Genomic DNA, 12,944 nt, shown 5'->3' with positions numbered 1-12,944 from the left:
AAAACTTATTGAAAATTAGTCTATGTTGCTATGAACTAGCGTGGTTTATATGATTTAATATTTACTTTTATTTCTAGAAAAACAATAGAAATTGTAAGTACCAAAAAAAAAATTCATTAAATTTTAAGCTAATAACTTTAGCTAGCCCACCCGTTGAAAAATTCCTGGTTCCGCCCTTGCCCAAGGTATACTCTTACCACCCTTCTCACCACTTGAATGGAATGTGGTTACCTATAGTCTATTGACATAACCATAGTTAACTCATTGCTTTGTATTTATGGATCTATGGTTTTACATATGGACACGTGTCAAATTAGGGGAGGGGTGGAATTGAACCTGGGACCTTGAGTGCAAGAATAAATACTCTTAACCACTTCAACTACAAGGCCCTTGCAATGTGACATTATATTCAAATTCAACATTTGTGCTAAGGATGGGGCTTTCATACATATAATGAACATGAACATGAAGCTTCTTTAATTTTTCAACATTAGACTCTATTCATATTTTATTTTATTTTTATACAAGTAATATTGGAGGAGGGGGAGAATCGAACGTAGGAAATCAGCTGCATGTGTAAATATTTTTAACCACATTATACTCAAATTCAACATTTGTGATAAGGAAAACGTTATTGGTGAGTATTTTCCAACTAGTTAATAGTAGGGTTTAGCACAGATTGGTCCGATCTGCCAAACCATACAAATTTTCTCCAACTACAATAGAGAGGAACCAATATCCACTCTAATCTTTAATATTTTGGTGTACCACTAAGCTTGGGTTAATAATTAAGTAATATGGCCTAAAGCAATGCTTTTGTGTAGCCTATTTATATGCAATCCTAGCAGTAAAAGTATGTGCACTATCCAGACTACCACATTCGTTCCTAATCTCTATATTGCTATTTCACTTTCTTTGTGTTTTGTTGTTTGTTGGTTTTGTAAACCTTTGTGTCTTTGTTCTTTATAATTTGTTCTTTCAAATGGCACGTGAGATTGTGAAGCCCTTGTGGACGTTGTTTTCTGCAATTTTTTTAATTTATTTGGTTAATGGGGCAGCACAACCACAAGTTCCTTGTTACTTCATATTTGGAGACTCATTATCCGACAATGGAAACAACAATGGCCTCTTCACTATAGCCAGAGCCAATTATCCACCCTACGGCATTGATTTTCCAAGGGGTCCAACTGGAAGGTTTTCCAATGGACGTAATTTGGTCGATGTGGTTGGTCAGTTTTCTTGTCTTTCTGCAAAATTTCAAATAATATATTATGTAAATTCACAGTCATAATTATAGTGTGATACTGGAGTACGATCACATGAACATTTTCCCTTCTTTCCACTGTAATATAAAACTCATGCAAGTTTTTAGCACAAAAATAACTCATTATTATGTCCTCATTGCAGCTGAACTACTAGGTTTTGATAGTTACATTCCACCTTTTGCAACTGCAAGTGGAATGGAAATAAACAAAGGCGTCAATTATGCATCTGGTTCATCTGGTATCCGCAACGAAACTGGAAGAGTACAGGTAATTTATTATTTGATGCAGGGACATTATTCTATTTTCTTCACTACATGACCATAGGACCCTTTTAGATGCTCTAAATTTCATATTGATTTAAAGTGATCCGCGATGAAAAATTATCGATACCCAATCCGTACAATGTCGAAATTTATCAAAGCATTATTTTAACCCCCTCTCCTCGATTTTGCAGGGACAGATAATAAGTATGGCTATGCAATTGCAAAATCACCAAAGCATAGTGAAACAGATAGCTTCTTTTAGGGGAAATAATGTCCCATCAGCTGAGGAGTACTTAGGCAAATGCATATATTCAGTTGAAACGGGCACCAATGATTACTTTATCAACTACTTTAGTTCCCTGTCCAACACTAGCCGCCAATATACACCAGATCAATATGCAAGAGTACTCATTGAAGAATATTCTCAGCACTTAAGAGTTAGTAGAACAATTTCTTATATATTAATTAGGCTTATTCTTTATTTAAAATTTTCATTTTAGGTCGTCAGTGGGGTATGGCTTAGTTGGTTGAGCTCTTTCACATCTACCAATGTGGGCATAGGTTTAAAACCCCAATGCACTCAATAAATATTTGTGTAAATCCCCCCTCCCCAATTCGCTTCTTGTACTAAAAAAATTCATCATTTTATACGACTACTTTATGCATCATGAAATTAATTGAAACTTTTATATAACTGGAGCTTTTCTGATTATGCTAGACGTTGTACAACTTTGGGGCAAGAAAGATAGTTCTCTTCGGGCTAGGTCCTTTAGGCTTCATACCTTATGAAGTTACTGCGTGTGGCACAAAAGGCTCTTCTTGCGCTGCTTATATCAACAGTGCAGTTCAAATTTTCAACTTGGGGCTTGTATCACTTGTCCAAGAACTCAACAGCAATCTAAGAAATGCCAAGTTTATTTACATAGACTATTATGGGATTGCATCATCATATGCTTTATCTCAGGGTAATTTCTAATATCTCTAAACTTTACTTTTTATTTCTTTTTTATACAAATGATAGTGGGGAGGTGGAAATAGGACAAGTGATGTGGCGCGCCAATAAATCTAACTTCACACCAAACGATTGCAAACCAAGTAGGAAATTTGCTTGACATGAGTTCTTCTTTATGCCTTCAATAACCGAAGGACTTCACAATTAGATAACAATTTATCTAATGCAATACTTCTGTCGACATAGATATTAATCTCCCTACTGTCAAAGTCATCAAAGGTACCTTATTTTATGAGTAATGCTACTCTTACTCGTATAATCCTTCCACTTGGTGCGCACAACAAAAATTTCCTTTAAATATTCTAGATCATATATTTCGTTCAAAAACAGATAAAAGTTCAAATTTTGGCACAAACATTTTAATTGACTAATATTGGCTCTTCTATATTTCAGGTTCTCTGATTTCTAACGTCTCATGTTGTGGAGTGACAGACGGTGTGAACACATGCCTTCCTTTTGAAATCCCATGCAGTAACAGGAACCAGTTCATCTTTTGGGATGGTATACATCCTACAGAGGCAACAAATGTTTTTATAGCAGCAAGAGCATACAAAGCTAAGTTTCTTACTGATGCTTTTCCCTACGATATCAACCGCTTAGCTCAACTATCCTAATTGTGCGTTCCATGTTCATATCAACCACTTATATAGTTCAAGTGATTATGAAGGAAATAAAGTTATCAGCTGCGTTTGGGAATTATTATGCATATGTATGGAGATTTATGAGTATATGGGAATGTGGATGACCACCATAATAACCATTATCTCCACTTTTTCATATTTGTAACATAAGCTCTTATTTTTATAATTAGTAGCTATAGTTTGTGGGTTAAATACCTGTATTTGTAAGCCTATAAATAAGTGGTTATCAAAGATGAATGAAAGAAGTTTTAGAGACTAATTTCTGTTGTATTCCTCTACTCCTCATTTCTCTCTACAATTTTCTTTAGTTATATAACACATTATCAGCACGAATCCTCTCCCAAATACCAACTGAGTTCTCCGACCAAAACCCACAGAAGCTGGGCTTCCCTGCCCCCTCCCTCGCTAGTGAATGTTCTGCTGAGTGATGGACTATAACCGGTCCTCCAGACTAGCTGTTTAGTTGATTTCTCTTCTGTTAATGTAGTTCTTTTGTAGTTCCTGGGTTTCTTTTTGCACCCTGCTTTCCCTTGTTTTCGCCTTCTCGCTTTTATGAAATCAATCAGTTGAACAACAACAAAATGAGGTGTACCCCTTTCGTGCATCCACTTATTATTGTTAGAAAGACTAGAAATGTTTTGGTTTTCCTTGCCAAATTTATATTCATGATTGTAAGAGCATCCACAATGGAGGGTGTATATGGGGGTGTATGTTAAATATACACCCCGAATCACCGGAATCGTCTCCAATGGGGAGATGTAAATGGATGTAAATATACATCACTACCATGGGGATGTAAAATAAAATGTATATTTACATCTATTTTTACATCCCTTGCAGGTGGGACCCACCCGAGAAAAGAGAAGAAAAATGAAGAAAAGTCAACATAAAAGGCTGGGACCCACGGCTACACCCCCGAATTTACACTCCCCCACTGGAGCAAAAAACATATTTACACCCCCCGGAGGTGTAAAGGGGATGTAAAAGTGGCTTTACACCCCCGAATTTACACCCCTCCATTGTGGATGCTCTAAGTATTTAAGATCTGTACAAACTCAATTACATAGTTTAGGTTATGAGTGGTTCATTCAATTGAGGTCAGAGTACAACATGGCTAAGCTGCAATCATTGTTCATCAAATGGTACATTATTCATCATTATTGCATTGCACCCTAATCATTGATTCTGTACTCGATTCATTATTGCATTGCAATCATAGTTGCTTTCTAAAACTAGATCTAGGAAATATTGAGCTTATTAGGACAATCTTTGTAAGAATCTTCTTAGTGGATTAGCTGATCGGAATGATAACCAATAGTTTTTCCTAGTTGTGGTTGAATGATTTATTCCTAACAATATCTTCAAAGTTGTAATAGTCTGTTTGAGCAAGTTGTCCTAGTTTAGTACTATCTACTTGGGTTTTAATTAGTTTGTTCACCTAAATATCGGTTTTCGATTATAATAAAAGAATATGTATTTTTGTGTTGCATTTCTTTGAAGGGAATATGAAAGTCAATACATTTAATCGGGATACACTTGGAAAACAAAAGCTAGATGGTATGAAATATTAATGACATTGTTTTTTTTTTTTTTATATAAATACAATAGTCTAAAGTACAACGCGTAGGGGGGTGTTTCTTAGACACGCATACTACTAAAGTGTCATAGGAGTTCGAACCTGAGACCACTAGTTTGCAAATAAAGGCCATTTTCCACTAGTTTAGACCTCATCGAGATTGTTTTAAGTGTAAAGAAAGTGACGAATGTTATGAGGAAAATGGAAGAGGTCCAAAAAAGAAGGTTAGAGAGAAAGTTGCTAACATTCCCGTTTATCTAATATATCCAATTAATAATAAATATAACTTTTTTTCTTGCCTAAAATAATAAATTAAAATAACTTCGAATGCACCATAATGCACACTTCTTTACGTAAACTACGCACGTACCGCACACTATTACTTATTAATATCCATGTGGTCCTTGTGAACCCAAATAAGGGTCGTGTCATATCCTCATCATTTACAAGAGGTCCCTATTTTTGATAAAAGAAGACATTGATAACATTGTTGGCTCACTCTGCAATGCTCTTTAAATTTTAAAGAAATTTAAAAAAAAATTCAGTTAAATAGGAAATTGTTTGTTCATTCGATTTTCATCACGATGATTCAATGCCCCATTAGAATATTGTGTTCATCAATTTATTTGTTCACATTTAAATGATTAAATGATTTTTCGTTTGAGTAAGATTTTTTTTTTCCCGGGTGACTTTTGAAAGAAAGCCAAAAAATAGATAATTTGAATCATTAGAATATTTCACAGAGAGTTGGACTTACATGCAATACTCCCTTTACTCTCTCATAAAAAAAATTCTCAATTTTGAAGCTTTTCCTTATGTACAATTCCTATATGCCCTTGTCAGTATTCAAATTGAAGGAAAGCAAGGTACAACTTCTCTATAGCCTTATTAGGGATCATCATTAGGCCCGCGAGCCGAAGTGAATAGCTCAGCTTGGTCCAGTTTGTTAGGCCTGTCTAGGCCGAACCTATTAGATAGGTTAGGATCAATCCCTTTGAGACCTCGGGAGCTTCTATAATGAGGGTTTATAGTGAGGAGGCTATTTGAGGAGGCCCATCTCACCATCAAAAGGGGTGTGGACCCCCCAATGCACCCCCCCCATGTACTTTGTTTTTAGTTATTGATGGTGAGATTTCACCTCCTCAAATAACCTCCTCACTCAACCTCCTCATTCTAGCCTCTCCATTGAGACCTCAGTTTGGCATGAAAAATTAAAACAAACCTATAGAGCCCTGCTCGAGTTCAACTCAAACTTAATAAATTTGGACCAACCTAGCCCAACCTGATAATGAACCCTAAGCCTTATAATCCAAGTACTTTTGTTTTTGCTATGGAAGGGATCAAATCATTGGCCTAACTTATCCCTAATTTATTTCCCCATCTACCTCACCATTTGGGCTACACCCTAGGGCTTACGATCAATGTACTTCTAACTAGCACTTAAAAGCGGGATCTTTGTCCGTGGCCAATAACCTTCTTGTGTCCGTGGTCAACTAGGCTCATTAAATATTTGTTTAAATGGCCCATAAAAATGGTGGCTAATATTGAAGTTGTGTGAGGCACTAGTTTTATCTTCGAACACGTGATCTATCTAAGCACAAGTAAAACGATTTTGTAATGGTTCATGGATATCGATCATCCTTGCAACTACTAATTTTTTTTAAATACAAGTGATAGTCTAAACTATAAGGGAGTGAGGGGTTTCTCACACACACACACAAACACAAACTATGAAGGTACCATGAGAGTTTGGACCTGAAACCACTGGTATGCAAGTTAAGGCGATTTTCCACTGTACTAGATCCTGTTGGCCAAATACATATTTTCTTTTAAAGAAAAAAGAATACAAATTGAATGGAATGTTTGTGATTCGTTTTTAATCTTGGGGAAGAACTTAAGCCAAATAGATTCTATAAAATAGCTGGAAAGTCAAATATCTAGGCCTCTTCAATGGGCCAGGCCGGCCTAGCCCAACCCAAATTTAATGGGCTTGGGCTATGCCGGATTTTTTTAAAAATTCAAAGCCCAAGCCTAGTCCATGGACCAGGCTTTAAAAAGCCCATCGGGCCGGGCGGGCCTAAATGGGCCTACTTTATTTATTATTATTTTTTAATATGTATTTTTTTGTCAATTCTTTATTTATTTTTCTATGTTTTGGTGTGTTTCTATGTTTCCTCTTTTTTTTCATAGTTCTCTATTTACATTTGTCTATATGTTTATGTCTCCATTTTTTTCTTTGTTCATAAATTCGTAGTTCTCTTTTTGTCCCATAAATATAAAGATGTAGTTATACAACCATATTAATAAAATCATATTCTATCACATATTTCATGTTTTTAAGTTCTTATAATGATAATAGATAATGATTTTCTCCATATTTCATTTAACTTGGGTTTTTTTATATGTATGTGAGTTCGTGGGTGGGGCTTTTATGGGCGGGCCGGGCTGGGCTTTCTTGGACTCAAACGGGCTAGGCTTTAGACATCCAAGTCCAAGCCCGGCCCACTCAACAACGGGCAGGGCCAAGCTTTTTCTCAATGGGCCAAGCGAGCCCCCATCAACCCATGGGCTTGCGGGCCTAATGATGACCCCTACAAATATCACTTTGAGGGGTCGTTTGATATGGCGGACTATTATGGACCGGATTAAATCCTAGGACTGTCTTGAATTATCTCGGATTGGACTAAGCCGGATTAAGTACTGACCTACGTTTGGTGTTGCGTCAGACTAAGAAACTGGATTGTAAAAATAGTGAAGACTTATGTTTAGTGTTGTGTCGGACTATTTTTTTTTTTAATATTTAATTTTAATTAAGAATTTTAGCCTAAAAATAAATAAAATTCTAATATTTTTGAAAAACTAAAACTATCTCATTTCTTTTTATTTTTCTTCTTCCTTACTCTTATCTCCCTTGTCTTTTCTTCTCTGGCCCGTTCCTTTTTTTTTTTTTTCATTTCTTCCTTCATCTTCTCTCCTTTGTCTTTTCCCCTTCCTTTTCTTCCCTGGCTTTTTTTTTTTCCTTCCTTCCTCCTTTCTTCTTCTTTCCATTCCCAGGCCGTTTCTGTTTTTCTTCGTTTCCTTCTTCCTATTCTTTCCTTTTATCTTTTATTCTTCCTTCCCTCCTTTTCACTCTCTCTCTACAGATCCAACCATCAACTCTCTCTCTCTCTCTCTCTCTCTCTCTCTCTCTGTGGTTCCACTGATTAATGGCTGTGAAGGTTCGATTGGGTGGTGCTGGTGGTTTAGCTGGGTATGTGGTGGTTGGTGATGATGGTTCGATTGACTGATTGGGTGATGGTGATGGTTCGATTGGGTATGTGGTGGCTGGTTGTGGGTTTGATGGTGGTGGTCTGATGGTTGTGGCATCGGGGTGATGGTGGTATGTTTGATGTTTCGGGCTCGTGTGTTTGATGGCGGTGCTGGTATTCAGCCGGACTCCTTGTACAAAATAGCACCCTCGTTATTTAGCGAACCAAGTTTTGGGCTCACTATATTAGACAAGCGAGTCCTTTGTTTTTTTACCCATTGGATTATATAATCTCATTTAACTTAATCCCCTCCCTTTCCAAACATAGGTTTTTAGGACTATTTAACCCAGTCCAATCCAGTGAAGCTTAGTGAAGCATGCCAAACAGGGCCTGAGGGGGCTAAAATAGGGACCAACATAACCTATCCATCTATATCGTTGCTTCTTTCGTGTACCCCTATAGGTTGGTTCATTAATATGGCCCAATACAATTTTCTTGTTTGGCCTATATATCAGGGATGAACCTACCCTTTGGCTAACCTGGGCTATAGACCAGGTGACTTTGTCTATTTTCAGCCTAAACTAATATACCTAGCCCAACCAAAAGACAAACATGCACTGCACTCTTTTATTGGTTGTGTGCCACTTCGGTACTCCACTGTTATGAGTCTATGACTTTCCACTGAGCACATCACACTAAAAAGAACAAAAATATATATGGTCACTCGTTTTGTTTTTTTTTGTGGACTTTTTCTTTCTTTCTTTCTTTCTTTTTTTTTTTTTTGGTTGCAATTTTGCACTAAAAATATTAAGATATAAGTCAGGGTCAATTACCTCAACCCTATACCTTCACCTCTTTTTTTTTTTTGGGTACAAAAAGGGCCAAAGGCTAAACCCCCATTTTTTGGTCGAAAATACCCCTATTTTCTTTTTTCATTGAAAATAACTTGTTCTTCACTTTACACACCCCTGCCCGTAGAAAACAAAAAAGAGATATGTGCTAGATGAATTTTATGGGGTAAAGCTCATTATGTCCTCTTGATTAGGATATATTTTTTGTGATCAATGAAATTTACTCGTACTGTCGAGTTTTCTATCTTCTTAATAGGTTTGTGCGTAATGTAAATTTAGTCCACCCCAATTTGAAATCCTGAATCCGTCTCTGCTTTATATGACAATCCTGCTCGTACAAATTTGTACACCATTCCTTCAAAATTCCATTGCTATTTCATTTGCTTCTTTTGTTCTTGTGTTCTTCAACGTGGAATTATGAAGCCGTTGTGGGTGATGTCCATTTTGTTGGTTTCAATCTTGCATTATTATTTGGTTAATGAGGCACCGCAACCACAAATTCTATGTTACTTTATATTTAGAGACTCGTTATGCGATAATGGAAACAACACTGGGCTCTTGACAGTGGCCAAAGCCAATTATCCACCCTATGGCATTGACTTTCCAAGAGGTCCAACGGGAAGGTTTTCCAATGGACGCAATTTGGTCGATGTCGTTGGTCAGTTGTCTCGTTTTTCTGCAAATATTCAAACGCATTATGTTAACTTTTAAAAAAAAAAATTTTTTTAAAAGAAGATCATCTCTTAATTGGATAGAACCATGGGATTAGGTCAATTGGCAAAAATGGGAGTGAAAATTGGAGTGTAATTACAAGATTGTCCTCAAATTATAAGTTTATTCTCACATAGGGCAACAAAAATTTAGTTTCGAAGGCCTTATTTATTATAGTATATATGAGGCTGCATTTGGCATTGGAGCCGCCCTGTATATATGCATGTACTCTATTACTAATTGTTGGCGAGTCCTTACTTAGTTAGGATTTTAGTTCCTTATTTCATTAGAATTTGGGTTACTTACCAATTATTATTTAGTCCTATTGTAATAGAGATTTACTTCCTATTGTAATTTAGATATATTTCCTATTTTATTTAGGGTTAACACATCTTTGTACTTGTATAATACCTCCATAATTGAGAAGAATAATAATATGAGCGTATCTTAGCATAACTAAATATTTACCCTACTTTGTTTGACATGGTATCAGAGCCAGGTTTTCTTGTGACCTGTGTTTGCGTTCTCCTTGCAATTTCCCCTCCTCTTCAAGGGGGGGAGGGGGAGTGAAAAGGATATGTTTATTGACGTATCCCCATTAGCTTGACATATTCCCATGAAGATGTTGCTTATTTCTTGACTCCGACGACCTCTTCTCTTCAGGGGGAGAGGAGGAGTGAAGAGAAGTTGTATGTGTGAATTAGCTAAAGTTGATATGGAAGTACTGTTGTTGTTGCTGTTGTCGTTGCCGTTACCTCTACAACTGTCGTTGATGTTACCGTTGCCGCTATTATTGTCGTTGATGTTGCTGCTGTTATGGTCATTACCGATGATGTTACTGTGTTTTGATCTGTCTTTACCCTAACCCTAGAGACTACCTATTTCCGTTGCACTATACATCTAGCTTATAATCCTAGTCTGCCGCCGCCGCCGTCTACCTTGCTACCGTCATCACTGCCTACCTTGCTATTGTCACCGCTGCTCATCTATTTCGCTGCGATTTAACCACCTATCAGCCATGGCTGATTCTGCTACATCTCAGTGTTAGTCAGTGCATGTTTCTCAAGTACCATTGATCATATGGGAGAGGGGGAGTGAAGAGAAGTTGTCTCTACTGTTGCTGGTGCCAATGCCTTGTATTGCTGTTGATGATGCCTGTTATGTCTCTGCCTTGTTGCTCTTGTTGGTGCCAGTATTGTTGCTCATGCCTTTGCTGGTGTGTTTGCCTTGCCTTACCCTATTTTTTAGGGTTTGGTTTCTGCCTTATCTTCTGCCGTGCTCACATGGCTTCTGTGTTCTGCCTTATCTGCTGCCGTGCTCACAGTGTTTTTGTGTTCTGCTATCTGCCTTATCTTCTGCCGTGCTCACAGGTCTTCTGTGTTCTGCCTTACCTACTGCCATGCTCACAGAGTTTCTGTGTTCTGCCTTATCTATTGCCGTGCTCACAGGGCTTCTGTGTTCTGCCTTATCTGCTGCCATGTTCACAGGGCTTCTGTGTTCTGCTATGTGCCCTATTTTTTAGGGTTTGCTCTTGTGTTTCCGCTGCAAACTTTGCTTTAGGTTGTCACTTGTTTCACTCGTGGTTGACGAAAAGACCTTCTCTACAATTGGTGCTTCTCAAGTATGGTGTTCTGTGACTCGCTTGTCAAGTTGGACGTGCGAAATATCTTTGCCCAACTTGAGGGGGAGTGTTGGCGAGTCCTTACTTAGTTAGGATTTTAGTTCCTTATTTCATTAGAATTTGGGTTACTTACCAATTATTATTTAGTCCTATTGTAATAGAGATTTACTTCCTATTGTAATTTAGATATATTTCCTATTTTATTTAGGGTTAACACATCTTTGTACTTGTATAAATACCTCCATAATTGAGAAGAATAATAATATGAGCGTATCTTAGCATAACTAAATATTTACCCTACTTTGTTTGACACTAATTAGTTTGAAATTGTTCTCATTGCAGCTGAACTTCTACGTTTTGATAGTTACAACTTACATCCCACCTTTTGCTACTGCAAGAGGATCAGAAATACTCGAAGGCTTGAATTATGCATCTGGGGCAGCTGGTATCCGCAACGAAACTGGAAGACAAGCGGTAATTATTTTGGGTTTTCTACTGAAATGGTCCTTGTTTTTATTTTCTCTACTACATGATCATAAAGACTCTTTCGCCTCAGAAATTAACTTCCGTCCTTGACACCTCGCAAAGAATTCTAAAACGCCAAAAAAATTCAAAGAATGCACGTGATCCAATTTTTTTCCAGAAATTAATGGTTATGGTTTTATGTTATGGCACAAAAGAAGTCTTGAAAAAATTGAGAGGTTTGAGAAACTAAACCATATGCAATTTAATCCCTCTTCTTGATTTTCTTGATTTTGCAGGGACAGATAATAAGCATGGATATGCAGTTGCAAAATCATCAAAGCATGGTAAAAAACATAGCTTCTTTTAGGGGAAATAATGCCTCATCAGCAGTGGAGTTACTGTTGGGATGGGCAGTTGAAATAGAAAGAACTGAAAACTATATTATTCTTCTCTTTAGAGGATATTTATACAAAGAGTACAATCCCTACAAGGAAACCAATCCCTACAAGGAAACCAATCCCGGTTAAAGGAGGAATAACTAAATACAGCTTTTACGCCTATAACTAGGAAACCTAATTATATACAAAAGTCAACACTCCCCCTCAAGTTGGTGCATAGATGTCACACATACCCAACTTGGACAGGAACCTAGAAAACACGTGACTTGCAACGGCCTTTGTCAGTATATCTGCTAGCTGATCTTCTGTCCGGATTGGTGGTACCTCAATAATCTTCCCTTATATTTTTTCTTTAATAAAGAATCGATCCACCTCAACATATTCGGTTCTGTCGTGTTGTACTAGATTATGTGCAATATCACATGCGGCTTGGTTATCACAAAACAACTTCATAGGTGAAGGACCTAAGTCCTTCAATAGATTCCGTATCCAAAGTATCTCACATATTCCCAATGCCATGCCGCGATATTATGCTTCAGCACTAGACCATGCAACTACATTCTGCTTGTTGCTTCTCTAGGTAACCAAGTTACCTCCCACAAATGTGAAATAACCTGATGTAGAACGTCTATCATTAATCAATCATGCCCAATCTGCATCTGTATACCCTTCAACTCTAAGATGATTGTTCTTCTTGAACAATATGCCTTTACCTGGATTTCCTTTCAAATACCGCAATATTCTTATTACAGCATTCATGTGCTGCTCTCCAGGACTATGCTTAAACTGACTGACTACTCCCAAGACGTGTGTGTGCCAAGTACATCAGTCGGCCAACTAATCTCTGATATTGTCCCTTATCTGCTGGAACTTGATTCAAATCAATCCCAAGC

General features: G+C 37.3%; 1 protein-coding gene across 1 annotated transcript; it reads left to right on the top strand.

Moving 5' to 3' along the window:
• Positions 1 to 881: 881 nt before the first annotated feature.
• LOC110758416 (GDSL esterase/lipase At1g29670-like) lies at positions 882 to 3,427 on the top strand. The gene is made up of 5 exons (XM_088247239.1): positions 882 to 1,229; positions 1,408 to 1,532; positions 1,720 to 1,965; positions 2,247 to 2,493; positions 2,934 to 3,427. The coding sequence occupies exons 1-5, from the start codon at positions 983 to 985 to the stop codon at positions 3,152 to 3,154; spliced, it is 1,086 nt and encodes a 361-aa protein (XP_088103365.1). The 5' UTR covers positions 882 to 982; the 3' UTR covers positions 3,155 to 3,427.
• Positions 3,428 to 12,944: the final 9,517 nt, after the last annotated feature.

Source organism: Prunus avium, chromosome 1, assembly GCF_965620075.1.
Source record: "Prunus avium chromosome 1, drPruAviu1.hap1.1, whole genome shotgun sequence".
NCBI classification, from domain to species: Eukaryota; Viridiplantae; Streptophyta; class Magnoliopsida; order Rosales; family Rosaceae; genus Prunus; species Prunus avium.
The sequence above is the reverse complement of the archived record's forward strand: the minus strand, read 5'-3'. Positions and strand labels throughout refer to the sequence as shown.

Coding starts and splice junctions, on each gene's coding strand:
- LOC110758416 (XM_088247239.1), top strand. CDS start 983: ATGGCACGTGAGATTGTGAAGCCCTTGTGGACGTTGTTTTCTGCAATT. Junction 1,230..1,407: donor TAATTTGGTCGATGTGGTTG/GTCAGTTTTCTT, acceptor TCCTCATTGCAG/CTGAACTACTAGGTTTTGAT. Junction 1,966..2,246: donor AATATTCTCAGCACTTAAGA/GTTAGTAGAACA, acceptor TGATTATGCTAG/ACGTTGTACAACTTTGGGGC.